The 16,489-nt window shown below is 50.3% G+C and overlaps 1 protein-coding gene across 6 annotated transcripts in view; it reads left to right on the top strand.

The window, feature by feature from the left end:
* Nucleotides 1-400: 400 nt before the first annotated feature.
* Nucleotides 401-16,489, top strand: part of FGFR1 (fibroblast growth factor receptor 1) — a 46,144-nt gene continuing 30,055 nt past the window's right edge. For 4 of the 6 annotated variants that reach the window (XM_074329646.2, XM_074329637.2, XM_074329636.2 and 1 more), the window contains exons 1-2: nucleotides 401-989; nucleotides 8,976-9,154. In XM_074329646.2, coding sequence (XP_074185747.1) covers nucleotides 9,064-9,154 — 91 coding nt within the window. In that variant the 5' untranslated portion in view covers nucleotides 401-989; nucleotides 8,976-9,063. Of the gene's footprint in view, nucleotides 990-1,086; nucleotides 1,300-8,975; nucleotides 9,155-16,489 lie in introns of those variants that run through there. The other 2 variants (XM_074329649.2, XM_074329642.2) reach the window with 2 other exon arrangements.

Below are 16,489 nucleotides of genomic sequence, written 5' to 3'. Positions count from 1 at the left end.
ATTTCCCTCAGGCATACAGTTAGTCAGACTTCAAAGCTCTCGCCTCCACGTAGAACCTCAGGGCGACAGCGTCTTCTCACCTCACTCCCCAAAACTACTCATCTGCCCAGGGTCTGCATGTGGGCGCCCTCCAGGCGATGCTCAGATGGGGGCGGGGGACACGCACTCAGATGCAGACCAGGCTGCAAGCGAAGAGCAGCAGAGTGCCAGGTAGCTCAGCCCGCTCCCCGCTTCTCGGGGGCCAAGGCTCAGGAACTACAAGGCCCAGCAGGCAGCTGCATGGGGGAGGAGGAGGAGGTGGGACTAGCGCGGGGTGGGAGTGGGAGAGGGAGCCCTCGCGCCTCGCCGGCGCACAGCGCTCGGAGCGCTCCTGCGGGCACTGGTGTGACGGCCTAGCAGCGGGCAGCAACGAGCGGCAGCCCGAACTCCGGTCCAGCCGCAGCGCGCGGAGGAGCCCGGGCTGTGCCCGGAGCTGGGCGGCAACGTCCGGACAGGACCGAGACTCTGCTTAGCGCATTGCGGCGACCTCGCCTTCCCCCGCCGCGATCGCTCGCCACAGCTGGAAAAGCAGAGGAGACCGCGGACTTTTCTCCGGTCCGAGGGGCGCTCCGCAGAGCGCACGGTACCAGGACTGCAGTCGGACACGCCGCGGCGCCGGGGCCGCCGCAGGGCGATGGAGCCCGGGCTGCAAGAAGCGTGAGGCGCCGCCGCCGGATCTGGAGAGGGGGGCCACAGGGTCTGGAGACCCCGGGCGGCGGACGGGAGCCCTCCCCCCCGCCCCGCCTCTGGGGCACCAGCTTCGGCTCCATTGTTCCCGCCCGGACTGAAGGCGCCGGGCGCCGAGCGCCCCCGGGAGTCGAGGGCCGGCCGCGGGGCTCTCGCGGCCCCGCCAGGAGCCCGGCGGCGGGGGGTCGGAGCCGGGAACGCGGGCGCCTGCCCGCACAAGCCACGGCTGACTCTCCACAGGCGGAACCGCAGCGCCCAGTGAGGTAAGAGCCGCGGCGCCCCCAGATCCGGGGCGGACTTGGCGTCCCGAGCGGCCCCCGGCGCTGGAGCCTCCTGGCTGCGCGCTTACCCCGCGGCAGCCGGGTCGGGTCCGGCGCCTCCCTCCGCCCGTTACCCGCCCCCCTCCACCTCCCAACTCCCTCCCCAGCGCTCTGCGCCCCCCTTTTGTCTCCCCTCCCTCCGCTCGCATCGCCTTCTGCGCCCCCTGCCCGCGCTCGTCCCGCCGCTCCTCCTGCCGACCAACTTTTCCGCCAAGTCGCGCTGGGGAGCTGGCGAGGCGGCGGCGACCCCGTGGTGAGTCCGGGGAGGGGGGACATGGCCGGGGCGAAGGCGGCGGCGGCCCTCGGTGTCCTAATACTGGGGAGGAGGGCGGGAGTGGGCAGCGAGCTGGGGTGTGTGTGTGTTGCGTTACACTCCATCTCTTTTTAGTCCACTCGCAGGGATTCACCCCAATTCAGCAGGTAGCTTTGGGTGGAACGCTGAAAATCCGGGGTATTTCTAAGTCTTTTTCCACCTGAGGAAAGTCTGGGGTCGTGTTGGGGGTGGGTCGGGGCATGAAGAGGGAAGGGAGTGGAGGGGTAGGTTAGCTTCTCTCGGAATAGGTTTTAACTCGTATGTCGTCACCAAATGGCTGAATCCGCTTTAGCTGAGAGCGAGAAAGGAATTCCAATTTCCAGAGGGGCTTATCTTCTTAGTTCATCTCCGAAAGGGTCGGAAGTTTGGAGATGGTGAGGGCGCCCAGTGGGTGATGTTAAGGCCCGCGAAGGGGTCGGGGGAGGGGAACGTTCCGTTTCAGTCTTTTTCTAGGAGGTGGGGGAAGGGATGAGGGTTTTGTCCGGTGCGGTGTACTCGGCAGCGATGCATGTTGCTTCTCTGGCCCAGACCCCTCTGCCCCTCGCCCCCTCCTTCCGTCATGTTTGAGGTTGGGAGAAGAGGGGCTAGAACACTCATTTGCGGAGAAATTTATTGACGTTGTAGATGGAGTTCATTTAACACGTAGCCTGTGAAGGCAGCCCAGACACCTTTGGTGGTGGTGGTGGTATATGTGTGTGTGTGTGTGGGGAGGGTGAATCCTGCTTCTTTCTGGGCCCAGAAGCTATTAGCCTATTGAAAAATTTCTGCGGTGTCTTTCTCCCCCAACACGTCCCCCCACCCCCCCATTTTCCACATGTAGCAGCCGCATCTGGTTCCGTTTCACCCCACACGGGTATACCGCAGCCACGTTATTAACATCATTCTTCCTCCCTTCCCCCTTCCCCGAATTAAAACTGGACTTCTTCAACTTGTCCTTTCCATCTCCTTAAAATTTCTGAAGATTTGGAGATGTGGAGTTGGGGTTTGTGGAGAAAAAAGTTACCCTGGATCGCAAGTTATTTAGAATCTGGTGGTGGTGGTGGTGCTTTCTCGATTGTGTGGAAGGTTTTAGGGGGTGGCACTTGGGAACGGTTCATCTGCAGGAGGTGGATTTTTTGGTCAAGGGTCTGACCCAGAACTGGCCCTGACGGAAGTTTCTGGAATCCAAGTATTGCTTCTTGTCTCTTCAGTTGTAGTTGGAGCACTGGAAAAGTCTGACCCTGTCCAGAGCCAGCCGTCGGGTCTCGGGCAATCCGGCGGTGGCGTTGCGCGTCCCTGTTCCACCCTCCCGGGAGCCAGCCCCCGGCGCAGCGGCCCGGGACGGGGCGGGGGCGGGCGGCGAGGGCTGTTGCTGCCAGAGGCGCTCCTTGTGCGTTTTTAAGGAGTTAAATGGGCTGCAGCCCCCGGAAACTAAAGTGAGACATTTTGCCATTTAAATAACGGCGACAGTTTTGAAAGCGGGGGTTGGATTGTTGAGGGTTTTTTGTTTTTGTTTTTTAAGTTGTTTTTTTTTTGTAATGTCCTTTGAGGTAGGAGAGCACCTTGTGGTCCAAAGTCGCGGGAGGGTGGGGAGAGTTGGTCTCTCTCACCCGCTCCTTTCCAGTCTCTTTCAAATTGAAAACACTTCTCTGGTTTCCTCTTTTGGGCGGTAGTTTTGGAGGCTGTAATGAAATCGCACTTTCTCTAGACATGGTAATTAAGGTGACTGTTTCCTCCGCAGATGTGCCCTGCCCTTTGCACCTCCGGACCAGAGCTTTTTTTGGAATACCATCTAAATTGTAGAACCTTAGCCTTGAGACTGTTTAGCAGAAAGTGGCCATTTTCCCCCGTTGGCCCAGGCTCCCTGAGGCTTGTTGAAAAGCTAAGTAGCAGGGCCTCGTGGGACGTGCCTCGGTCTGGCTAATTACCTCGAAGCTTGGGTCATCTCCTTTCCCTTCAGTGACCGAGGGCAAGAGGGAGAGCCCTTGCCGACCGTCTGCCCTGTTGGCCTGCTTCCCTAATGACTTGTTTACATATTTGCCCCCACTTGATTGGGAGAAGCTCCAGGGCTGCCGCTGACCTGGGTGGAGCGCCGTGTGTTTGGGGACAGGGAGGCTGCTCCGGCCTGGCTCCAGCTGGGATGGTTGTGTACTGCATCAGTGACGAGCTTCTTGAAATATCTGTTGCCTTTACTCTTAGTCATAGCTGAGTGTCAGCTTTTTAATAAGGGCCATCCATCCGGATGGATAGCCACCTGGACATGTGTGCTTTCTCTGCCTGCGTTTATCATGCTTGTGGAAATGCCCATCTTGGAGGCATTTTCACAAATGGGATTTGGGCCAGAGGGGGCGCTACTTCCTTTAGTTCTCAAGCAGACAGTCTTGGGTGCTTCTTTATCTTGGCCTTTGGCCATGGAGGATGTTAGAAAGTTCCGTTATGCGCGCCCTTAGAAAGAATAGCACGTGAAGCAAAAGCACTGGTAGAAAGAAGGAACCTCTCAGATGCTATTGTCCCATCCCTCCTGAGGGAGAGGATTAAAGTACCTCCAGGCATGGTAAGCCTTGGCTGGCTTTCTTCCTGGTAGACTCCAGAGGGCAGGAAGATTGAGTTGAGTATTGAGTAGGGAGACTCCAGCAATTGAGACCAAGGAAAGTCCATGGGTTTTTGCTTTGAGTTGTGTGCTTTTTGTTTGTTTTGGGTGTTGGCCTGAAACAAGACTCCTAAAATAGGCAATTTGCTCCTATGAGCTTGGGGTTTTAGCAGGCAGCTCTTCTGAACGCTTTTTCCTTGCCTCCATTTTTAAATCTCTTTCATCAAAATGGCTGTTAGTTAAGATCTTCCTAGGAAAGTTGGAGCCTATTGCTGCTGGAGGAAAAGGAGGTAGAGAGAATTGATTCAGACATCTTGTTCTGAAAAGGCCTCACAGGGCTTGAATTTAATTTCCTCCTGGGAAATTTGTCTTGCATTTGTCTTCCCAAGAGCTTTGTAAAAGGTCTGAATTTGCCAGGGACTGGTGGGAGCCCAGATATAGAGCTTTAGAGAAGATTCTGGTGCTTCCAGAGAGGATTAAATACCAGACTCAGGCTAGGATATTTGCTTTTCCCCCTAAGGTTGCATCTATCTTAAAAAGAAATTCTCTCCTTACCACCACTCCCCCTTGCAATTAAAGAAGCTATGCTTCCTCCCCAAGTAAATAGCCCTCACCTGAGTGAATAACTCCAAGACTGTGATGGTAGTCCACTAGTCCATCCTGTCTGCAATAGCAAGGTTTCCCGGATTTTGCTGGAGCAGATAGTGTATCACTTATTATTTTTTCACTAATTTTGTATATACCTCACTCCCAAGGACATTTGGACACTTTCTTTACAGGGACTCAAAAATTTTAAATTAGCATTTCCCTTGGACCAACTAAAATTCTGCAAACTGAGCTGCATAACTTTTTTCAGATGTTTAGTAAGTACTTGCCGTGCCACTCAACAGTGAGCAGAGAATGCTCACTTTTGGGAAAAGTGACCATTTCTTTTAAATCTTGTTCACCTCTAAAGGAATTAATATGTTGGTGTTACTTCCTCATTTCTGAGGAATTGAGATGTTTAGAAAACGTCTCAATTGGTATGTTCTGAAATAGAGCTTGGCTGGCTAACAAGGAGTACTTTCCTATTGCTTTTCTCTGGCATTCTCCACCTCTTTTCTGCAAGAGTATCTATATCAGTTTCTTTTCAGCCTTTCTTTCATTCATTTATTCATCCAGTTAACAAATGAGTCAGCATCTGCTTTGTACATATTAGGTGCTAAGGGTATTAACAAAGGTTAGTCAGGTACAGACCCTGCTCTTAAGGAGCTTGCTATCCCATGGTGTTTTGGAAATTCAGAGGAATGAGATCCTCAGTTAGAAGGCCCAAGAAAGGTGGCTTTTTAAAGTGGGGCTCAGAGAACAGGAAAGCTTGGTCCGTTGAAGATGGAGGAAGGGCAAAGAAGAAACACTTGGGCAGGGTATGGAGATTGCCTGGAGCTGTGCTCCCCCTTAGAAATATAACACGAGTCTCATGTAATCTTAGATTTTCTAGTAGCCATGTTTGAAATTAAGTAAAAAGAAACAGGCAGAATTTATTTTTATTAATTAATTTGTTTAGATTTTGATAATATATTTGATTTAGCCTAATACACCCAAAACATTATAATTTGAACATGTAATCAATACAAAAAATTATTAATGAGATGCTTTACATTCTTTTTTCATACAAAGTTTTCAAAATTTGTTTTTGTTTTTTCATTTCTAGCACATCCCAATTCACAGTACCCACATTTCACGTGCTCAATAGCCACAAATGGTGGTGGTCATTGTATGGGACAGCTAGGTCTACAGCATAGGGTTTGAAGATGGACAGTGAGAAATACCTTTGTAAGGTAGGAAGTTTATGTCTTCCTGCTGCCAATTACCAAAATCTCCTGAAAGTGCTATCAAGAAGTGACTCAAAGCACAATGTTTATAATTCCTTCCATTCGATTAGGGCCTTAGAAAGGAGAGAGCAGCCACTTTTACCCAAGCTGCCCATTTGAGCCTCATAATCTGTGATGTATGCAGGGCAAATACTTTAGCCTCTGAGAAGTGGGAAACTGAGGCTCAGAGAGGTTCAGTGACTCTCCCAGGGTGGGAGGGTCATAAATGGAAGGGCAAGAATTAATTTGTTACTTTTGCCAGAGAACAAAAAGAAAAAGACTTGGCCCTGAATTCATCAGCTAGTTTTCCTTACGTATTTTTGGACAAGGAGATCTGACAGTCACAGAATCTTTACTCTTAGAATTCAGGAGAAATGCAAGGTCGTATATTCCAGTCCCTGCTTTCTCCCCAGCCACTATCCCATCTTACTTTGAATTACTACTTAGAGAGGAGAGAGCATGTACTTTCACCCATGCTCCAGTTTTGATCTTCATAACCTGTGATGTAGGCAGGGCAAACATAGTTTAGCCCTCTGATAAGTGGGAAAACTGAGATGTGCATGGCCCCTACCCTCACCCCACATTCCCCAGTGAGGACCTCTGCACCCAGGTGGAGTTGGCTGCCAGTCCCAGGAGACCTGATCTGGGAGAGGCTGATGGTGGAGCCAGCTGCAGAGTCTCTGAGGAAGCTTCTGTGTACACCTGCAAGGCTACAGGGTCACATCTGGTCAGAAGTGAAGGAAGGAGACTGTTTCTAAAAATCCTAAGGGATTTTAAGAATTCATTAATTAGTAGAATGAGAAGAAGATGTGGTGAAGGAAGAGGTGGCAATCGCTAGAGTCCCATCGGGTGTGTGGACTAGTGGGTTGCATCACCGACTTTTCTGCAGTAGGGTCTGTGCCCACTTACCTTGTCATTCCAGAAGTTGGTGTTGGGAGGGTGCTGGGAGCCTGGTTTTTTCCTTAACATCCGTTGTTTTATAGACGTGGGACCTGAGGCCCAGAGGGGAAGGAGAGAGGAAGAGGCTTGCAGGGAAGCTGACAGATTAGTTTGAAGTGCATGGATCTCAAAGCTGAAAGAGAACAGTCTGCAGCCAGCCCACACCCGTGAGGAGGCGGGCAGGCTTTTCCAGAGTGTCCAAGTGGGGTGGAAGCTACCTGTCTGCTACATTTGAAAACAAGCTTAATCATCTCAAGAAGATACCACCAATACCACCGTTTCCAACTGGACACTAAAAATTCATTTATTACTCTGGCGGTTCCTGTGGGACTTATGTTCTTAGTTGAATGTACCTTTCTGCGTGACAGGCCTGCGTCAGTTTGGTGTATCTTTGGGATGTAATGAGATGTGGAATGTGGTTTAGAGATGTCCTCTGGTAAGCATCACTTCTATCCCAGGCCAGACATTGTGCCCCTTCCTGTCCTAGATGGCGCATGTGTGAGCTGTTTGCGAGGGTCTTTCAACCAGTGGAATTGAGAATTGAGGCTCTCCCATTTCCAGAGTTACCTCGGATCTGCTCTTGTATACTTGGTTTCTCTATGGCACAGGGATGCCCCTTGGAGAAAATGAGTTTGCATCAAATAGAGCCAGGTTTGATCAACCCCGAATTTGCTTCCTCCCACCCTGTTCTCCAGCGTCTGAAAACCCGGTGAAGAGTCTTACCAGGTGCCTGTTCTAGGACAAAGTACTTAACCTCTTTGGGTCTCAGTTTCCCCGTGGCTTAAACGGGAATATTAATAATTCCTACACCCCCCCCCCCCATTAGTTTATAGTGAGGAAGAAATGAAGTGTTTTACTTAAATATTTTACCTAGTACATGCTTGGCACACAGTGGGTATTCAGTACCCATTTGTTATAGTCTGTCTCTCCAGTCCCTTCCCTAAATTTAGAAAAATAAAAGAGAAGTGTTTACTTCTCCTTTGATTTAAAATCATTAAAACATTTTAGGAAAACCTTGGGAGGGAGCTAGTGGTTGTGTATTCTACTCTCACTGGCAGGCGCATGTGAACGAAGCCAAGAATCTGGGGGTTTCTGCCAGCAAGAATCTGGGGGTTTCTGCCAGCGGGGACTGACTCACTCTCAGGGGCCCTGTCTGGCTCAGGGGAGGCAGGGCTGAAGCACCACATTAGGGCATGTTCCGGTGAAGTGGATTCTCTGAATAACTTGGATGGTTCCCTGGAGTATTTAGGACAAAAGCCACCTGGAAGACGAGATGGTCACCCCCACATCGCCCAAACAGTGCCCAGAAAGTCTTATCACTTGGTAAATGTTTAGCAGCAACAATCCCTTGTTCCTTAAGACCCTAGAGAGTTGTCTTAAATCATCCACTCTGGACTTGAGAAGGGTAAAGGGCTGCAGCCTGTGCTTTTGACCAGGGCTGGCATGAGCCTTCGAGTCAGCCCTTACAAAAGCTCTTTGACTCTTCAGCACAATGTTTCCCCCCACTTCTGGATTCATTTCTGTTGGACATCAGCTGTCACCTTTCAGCACTGGGGAGGAGAACTGGGTACACCGCATGGGTCCACACTCAGGCTCTTTTTAAGGAGTTGGTGAGAGTTGTGTTCTCTCTGAGGGAAGCTGGTAAAACCAGAGATCCCTGTGATGCATACGGTTTTTGAGACAAAAAACAAAAGGACCCTGGAGATCACTCTTATCAGCTTCCTCATCACAGGTCCAAAGAGGGTCAGTATCTTACTTGCCTCCCATCTCCTGGTCTTTGGCTTGTTCCGTAATTCCTCTCTCTTGGTTTGCCTGGAGGGAGTGAACCCCTAGACTAGAGTCATTAGCGGACTGAAGGCTGCCACAGTCGCACCACACGCTGCAAACCCTTGCTCATGAAGTGGCAGAACTATTTGGGACTCTCATAGGGCTGTTTGCTTTCCCAGTACAAATGATCTTGACGTTTTTGCATTGGAGAACTTTATGACGATTTCCCAGCAAGACTCGCACTTAGTCCACGCTCAGTAAATAGTTGCAGCACTGAATTAAAGCACTCCTTTGTCTAATGAAGGCCTATAACATCGAATTCAACAGTGGGGCAGGACCACAGTTCTCTTTGTGCCTTAAGGAGTAAGTTACTGCTTTAAGCATCTTCTGGACAGGGTGACCATGCTTCACCTTCTTTTCTCCTTGCCTCTCCACCCCTCACCCCGACCCCAAGCAGCCCTTCCTAATTGTTTGTTTTTTTCTTTCCCCAGAGTCAGCTTGAAAAGGAGGATTAAGCTGAAGGCCGAGTCTCCATGGAGGTGTGGAGCCTTGTCACCAACCTCTAACTGCAGAACTGGGATGTGGAGCTGGAAGTGCCTCCTCTTCTGGGCTGTGCTGGTCACAGCCACACTCTGCACTGCCAGGCCGGCTCCGACCTTGCCTGAACAAGGTAAGGGACGAGGTGAGGGGCAGCCTGGACATCTGGCCCCCGGAAACAGGGCGGGCTGGGGCGGAGGGGATGTGTTTGAGGTGATGTGGTCCACTGGGAAGGCGCCACCCCAGGGGGAGCAGAGGGCTCCTTTCCTGTAGGGGAGACTCCCAACATACAGCTGGTTAGCACCTGGTTATAAACGTAACTGACTTTATCTGAGACTGGGTCGTGATGGTTGGTGACATCCATTTGCCAGAGGTTACATGCTCAGGGTAGGTTTATGCTTTTCTCTTCTGAAAAAAGAAGTTTTGATTGGTACCCTCGATGATGTATAAAATGGGGTTGGGTGATACAGTGGCATGTGAGTGACCTATGAATTTGGGTTTAGAACTTGGATCAGGCTACAGGGGATGTCGAGGGATATGGGACCTTGATAAAGACCTCTGGCTTCTAAAAAGTTGTTCCAAAGACTTGTCTTCTGTGAGGGCCGGCAGTCATGGCCACATGCCTGCTGTTTTGCCTCCCTTAGCAACATCTCACAGGCCCTGTTTGGAGGCCTGCTGAGCGGTGTGCTTTGGTTATGTGCTGCTGGAGAGATTGAGAACCAGGGAGCATAATGGGACATGGGAGCTCGGAGAGCTGTAGCTTGTTGGAAATGCAGAGAGATTATTAATAACAGGAAGAACTTGCCCTGCTGCTCATGAGATTTGCTGGAGTTGTGAGAACACTTCATGGAGATGACGGGTACAGCATACCTGGTGGCTTCCAAGGGTCTTTAAGAATTAATATTTGGGTTTTTCTGCCCCCAAAGGGTATATGGCTTGTGACTCAGTGGCTGATCACATAAATAGAGAAGGTGAGCAGGTAGTGGCTGAAAGGCTCAGCTGTCCACATGACATGGTGGCTGTCAGTCTCAGCTGTCAGGACCTATTTGAATAATGAATGATGAGTGAGAATATTTGTCCACTTATATGGTAATGAGGAAGGAGGAGAGAAGGATGTGTGAGACTTTTTTAGAAGGAGAACTGGCTGGAGCAGAAAGATTAATGTTGCATGAAGTAACAGAACTGAAGGCAAGGCCTGAGCTGAACATGCTGGAGACCCAAAGTGGGAGAGACCATCTCTGCCCACAAGGAGTTCACCATCTGGTAGGAGGTAGACAAGTACAGAGGTAACTAAAGAGAAGGTAGACCATGTTTAAAGCGCACAGGAGAGTTATGACTAAATGTAGTGGGCATGCAGCTAGGGGAACAGAGCACATCAACATGCGTCTGGATGGAGGGGTAAGGGCTTGGAAAGGGGAAGCGGAGGACATTCCAGGTAGAACAGCATGAGTGACGAAGGTGCTGAGACAGGATGTATAAGGTGTACAGAGAGTGATTTACCTGGGGAGCAGGTAGTTGTGGGAACTAACGCCTGGAAAAAGTAGATTGAGTTATGAGCACCTGGAAGGTCTTAATGCCCCGCTAAGGAAACTATAATTAAATGGGTAGATACTGGGAATCTTGAAAAGTTTTGGGTGGGTAGTGATGCGATTCAGCTTTCAGAAAATCAATCTGATAGCTGAATTTGGATGGATGGGAGGAAGAAGATGGACCTATGTTTGAATTCTGCTCCGCCACTTAATGGCTGCATTACTTGCTTTGACAAATTACTCAAACATGCTAAGTCTTAATTTGCTCTTCTTTGACGTGGAGACAATAATAAAGGAGTAAGAGACCTAATCCAGACAAAACACTTACTATGTAAATGTTAGTAGCTGCCGCCACTTCCACCAGAAAAAGAGTTAGACGTTTGTTTTGAATGTCTAGCTAGAGGAAGTGAAGGTATAAACTAGGGTGGGAGCCCTGAAATTGTAAAAGAAGGAAAAAAAATAGTATAGACACTATAGAAATAGAATCTGGGGGTTTAATTAGGTTGAATGTCAACTCCAAGTGACTAGAGACAGACAAGACGAGATGAGAGTAAGTTGGGGTGGGAGGTTTGGGAGGAGTACAGAAGGTTTGCATCAGCCGTAGTGTAGATGGTGATAAGGGAGTCCAAAAGCAAGGCGGTTTGAGAACATGAATTTATGATGTACTTTTTTTAAAAAATAAGAAAACTTCCTCCAACAAACTCTTTTGCAGCCCAAAAAGGGAAGGTGGAGAAAGTGAATAGTATGGCTCTCAGGTTTGAGAATATGAATTTATGATAGACCCTAAAGTTTTGGTGTTTTTTTTTAAACTTTCTCTGACAAATTCTTGCAGCCCAAAAATGGAGGGTAGAGAAAGTGAAGAGTATGGCTCTCAAGCCTTGTAAACAGGAAAGGGATGTCTGAGAGTACAAGCATTGGAATTTTAGGGTGGTGATAGAAGTGGTGGAGGGGGTATTGGAGCTGCTGGTTGTGGATCCAAACAGGGAAAGGAAGCCAAGGCCGAGGTGGAGGATGGAGCCAGGGCACTGAGGGCCTCGATGAGGACAACGCACAGGCCCCATGAGCAGAAGGGACGGAATACAAGAGGTGGAGGGGGCAGTAGGAGGCTATGTCGCAGCGAAGGCTGAAGTCAGACTGCCATTTTAGAAAAATCAACTTAATTGAAGTATAGTTTACATTCTGTAAAACACACCAATTTTAAGTGTACAGTTCACTGTGTTTTGATAAGTGTTAACTACCAGCCCCAACAAGGTATGGAACATTTTTATATCCCCCAAAACTTGCCTCAGGCCCCTTTGCAGTCAGACCCCTTGGCAGCACTGACCCCAGGCAACCACTGATCCACTTTCTGTCACTACAGATTAGTTTTGCCTATTCTAGAGTTTCATATAATGGAATTCTATGGTGAATGTGTGTCCATTCACCTGTTGACGGCCTCTTTTTTTTTTTCTTTTTTTTTAAAGAGGGCGCAGCTCACAGTGGCCCATGCAGGGATCGAATGTTGATGGCCTTTTGGGTTGGTAACAATTCTGGCTATTACCAAAACTCCTGCGAGTGTTTGTGTACAAGTCTTTGTGTGGGCATAATATTTCCCTGGACTGCCTTGGTTTTGGCTCCACATCTTCCTGTTGGCTCTTGGGAAATTTCCTCTCTGTGCCTCTGTAATGCATCTTGATAATGAATATCTGCTCCTAAGGTCATAGTGAATATCAAATAAGAATGTGTGCAACGCTCCTAGAACAGTGCATGGTACACAGTCAAGGAGCCCTGAATGGCAGTTGTGGGTACTGTTTCCTGGCACCTCACAGGCGACCGCACATGGTAAGGGGCTTGTTTCATGGGTGGACTTTAAAGCCTGAGGACACAGAAGTGAAGTTCACTGGACCTGGAGAAGAAGTCCCCGTTCTCTGGTTGGTTGAGTAAGTCCCTCTCTTAGCGTGGCCCTTTTGCGTAGCTTGTCCTCCTGAGCTTTGTGGTCGTAGCTTGTCCCTCCTGAGCCTTGTGGTCGCAGAACACTGCCCTTCTGTCTTCAGAGAACTGCTGTGTGAAGATACAACGGACATCTATCTCCATGCTTTGCACACTATGTGGTATCTCACAAATGTAAAGTATTGTTTTGTAGTCTTGGCCCTGCGGTTTGTTAAATAATAATGCTGCTGTTCTCCTCAGAAAAGACTATATAACCTGTGTAAAAAAGGTTTGTCCAAAAGTTTAAAGCAAACTACCCAAACCCCGTTCACACTGAGAGTGTTTCCCTTTTAGAAAGGCTTTGCTGTGAGTGTGTGTTGGGAACCCCTCCCCCAGTCTGCAAATGCTCCTGAGGGAGTGGGGAGGGCCTGGAGTTTCTGGCTGTCTTTGGAAAGTTGATTTAATAAGGGTTCCAGGAAAACCTGCCTGCCTCCCTCCCTCCCTCTCCTTTCCCTTCTCTAGTTTGGGATCTTTAAGAGGCTCAGCTTGTTTCAGACCAGGCTTTGAGGGAGGAGGGCACCGTGTTGATAGACTGAAGCTGGGAGAATGTCCCTTTAAAAAGATAAGCACCAACGTGAAAGACATTTTGCGCTTAAGGGAGGGTTGTGGCTATGTATTTTTCTCTTTTTTAGAGTAAGACGGGGAGAAGCAAGTGTGTGAATCCAAAACTGCTGACAAGGCCACTTCTCACAGCTGGGGGTGGGGGTCCTGCCCCCTTTTCGGCATAAGGTGGTTAAATACCCCAGACCCTGTGATTGAGGGGACAGTATGAGACTTGCAGTCACAAAATACTTGCCTACATGCTTGGAAATCTGCAACTAATAAGCAATTTAATGGGCTGGGGTTTTACAGCTCCTCCCACCTACCCAGATTTGAAGGAGTCTGGTGGCCAGTTGAAGGGGGAGAGGTTACACTTAATGGAAAAGCCGCACGTTTCCATTTCTGGCTGCAAGTCCCCTGGATGCCGGCGCCACAAAGCAAGGCTTTGTCTTTGTGTTCCACAGAAACCTGCGCCCATGGGGGAAAGGCTGCAAGTGGTGCCAGAGACATTGCTCCAGCCTCAAGTTATAGGACCCTGGCCACCCCAGGGAAACCTCCCCCCACCACGGGTCCCACAGCTGCCTTTGGCCCAAAGGGATGTGCATTTCAGCCTTGCTGCAGGGAGATCCTCAAATAGGTGCTAGGGTATCCCGCTGCCAGCCTAGGACAGGCTGCGCTCCCACTGGCTGCAGCCCATTGGGGTGGCCAGTGGACCAGTGTCCAGTGGCAGCCCTGGGACACATGCAGGCATGCTCCTCTGCCCTACCCCATCCCCAACCTAATTTCTCCTTGTGAAAAGAACCTGTTTACTTCTAATTCACACTGGATGTTTAAGAGGAGTTTCTTCCCTCTGCTAGAAGGCTAGTGGGGTTACATGGAGCAAAAGGTGATGTTGCATGACCCACTCGAGAACAAGGATGGTGGATTTAGGACTGTCTAAATCAGGGTGCTTCGTTACCAGACTTCCCCGGAGGATCTGCTCTGGCCCACATCATTCTCCCCTGGGACGGGTGGCTACAGTGCCTTTGAAAGGGAGTGTTTGCAAGTGTTTTGCTGAGCTGAGCAGGGTTGGGGGAGGGAGGCCCCAGCGCTCAGCATGTGAGAGAATGTGAGGGAGGAGTGCTTGACCACGCCGGGCAAGTGCAGCAAAGCCACTCCAGAGCTGTGTTCTTGGCTCTGGCTTCTGCATTGCTACACCATTAGCTCCACTGATTTTCCACTCTGCCTTTGCCAGCCAGCTCCCCAAAGTCAGAGAGGAGGAATTTCTCAGGGAAGAACAAATGGCTGTCCAGAGCCCTTGAGGTGGGGGAGGGGAGGAGCCCAAACAAAGAATCAGGCCTGGATTCTGTCACCTGGTTTTTTGACTACCTGGAGTCTGAGGTGGGCAGGAACTGGAGAGAGAGTGTCATTCTTTTGGAGCCTGTGGCCCCAGCACAGAGGTGGGTCAGCCAGGCTGGCCAGGGTGCTTGCTCCTCCTGGTCAGGCAGAAGCAGTGAGTGATAGCTTGTGTCTGGGGTGCTGATGGATGGCCTTGGGAGAAGTGAGTCCTAGGGAGTCATTATCCGGGAGGGCGAGGTCCAGGGTCAGAGAGCCTGACCAGCAGCTGCGCCCTGTTGTTACAGTGCCTCATTCCTATGGGGCTGCTGGGCGCTCCAGCTCACCCTGTAGACACCACCTTTGCCTTTTCCTTCCTTCCCCAAAGCCTGGAAATGAGACAACTGTTTCCCTCCTGACCGGGAAAGTCCAGCTGCTCTGGCGCTGCTGGTCTCCCAAGTCCCCCAAGCTGCCCAGGCCTCCCTGTTCTTTCTGGAGAGGTGGCTCATTCACAGACTCTGGCAAATGTTCTCTTCTCTCTGCCCTCCTACCCTCACCTCAGGCCCCAAATCTTAAGGACCTGGAGTAAATCCCAAACTGTTTCCTCTTAGGAAAAGGCTTAGGCTTCTCCTGAACCTGGGGGTCTGCTCTGACTTCCAGCTGGTGACCGCCAAGTAGTGGGGCAAGTGCCTGAAGCTCCCCAAAGTAGGCTTGTTGCCTCTTAGCAATTCTGCAGTATGGCACCAAAACGTTGCACTCCTGCCTTCAAGAGTTCCCCTCTCCTAATCTTGGTTCACGTGGACTCTCACCTTTCCGCTGGCCAAATGCGAGATGTCCACTGCCTTCATTTAAAGAGTTTGTGGGGCTGGCCCGGTGGCTCAGGTGGTTGGAGCACGCGTACCTTAACTCCGAGGTGGCTGATTAGATTCCCACATGGGCCAGTGAGCTGCGCCCTCTACAGCTAAGATTGTGAACAACGGCTCTCCCTGGAGCTGGGCTGCCGTGAGCAGCCCGAGGTCGGCGTGGGCTGCCGTGGGCTGCCATGAGCGGCTGGCGACCAGCGTGAGCGGCCGGCAGCCATTGTGAGTGGCCGGCAGCCGGTGAGAGCTGCTGTGAGCGGCCGACCAACAACTGGCGACCTACTGCCTCAGCCCCGGGGAGCGCAAGGCTCATAATACCAGCGTGGGTCAGGGAGCTGTGTCCTACACAACTAGACTGAGAAACAATGGCTTGAACCAGAGATGTGGGTGGGGGGAGGCGGAAGAAGGGGAGAAAAAAAGAGTTTGTGGCTTGTAGACTGGAGAATGCTGACGTGAGGGGTCTGTCCAGTGAGATCCAGGCATAGAGAAAGATTGGCTCCTGTGGAGCTTGAAACTCGATGCTCCTTCCTTATCCCACATGTGTCGTCGCTGAGCCTCCTGGGATAGGTTGTGTAAAAGGAGGTGAATGTTGGGGCAAGCGGGCCCTGCCATCTGAGTGAATGTGGCTGTGTTTCCCAGGCCCTGGATGTGTAGGCGCATTGAGCCTCAAGTGGGTGAGAGGGTCAAGGAATCTGGCAAAGAGTGGACCTTAGTGGTTATTAGCTTGGGCCGGGAAAAAGGTTAAAAACCAGCAACACTAAAGTTTCAATTCTTAATCAACAAAGTTGAGTTTAGAGCCTAGCCTTTCCTCAGTTTTCTCCAGAATAGAAACCTAGCCCCTGGCTAATGGTCCCTTCACCATTCATTCACCGGTTTTTCCTTCCTTTCTTCCTTCTTCCCTTTCTCCCTCCCCCCTCTCTCTACCCTCTTCATCCATTCATCCATCTATCCCTCCATGCATCCATTCATCCATCTGGCCAAACAAGACTCTTCCTTTTTCCTTTTTGAATACAACATATGCATTTGTATGTAACGGTTATTTATCCTGGTCCATAGCCAGAAATGTCCTTCTCTGTCCTTTTACCTTTCACTTTTTGTAATTCCTACTCTTAGCTTAGGTTTAACTTGAGTTTAGTTTAAGACACAGCTTAGGACCACCTCCCTCTTGGAAGTCTTCCTTTGTCTCCAAATTAATCATTCCTTTTTTCCTCTTTCTATTTAAGTTTTCGGTCTAGCACTTGCTTCACTCTGCCTTAC

The sequence above is a fragment of the Rhinolophus sinicus genome, chromosome 16 (genome assembly GCF_057876585.1).
Source record: "Rhinolophus sinicus isolate RSI-liver-muscle chromosome 16, RSI-T2T, whole genome shotgun sequence".
NCBI classification, from domain to species: domain Eukaryota; kingdom Metazoa; phylum Chordata; class Mammalia; order Chiroptera; family Rhinolophidae; genus Rhinolophus; species Rhinolophus sinicus.
This window is presented reverse-complemented; position numbering and strand designations above follow the sequence as displayed.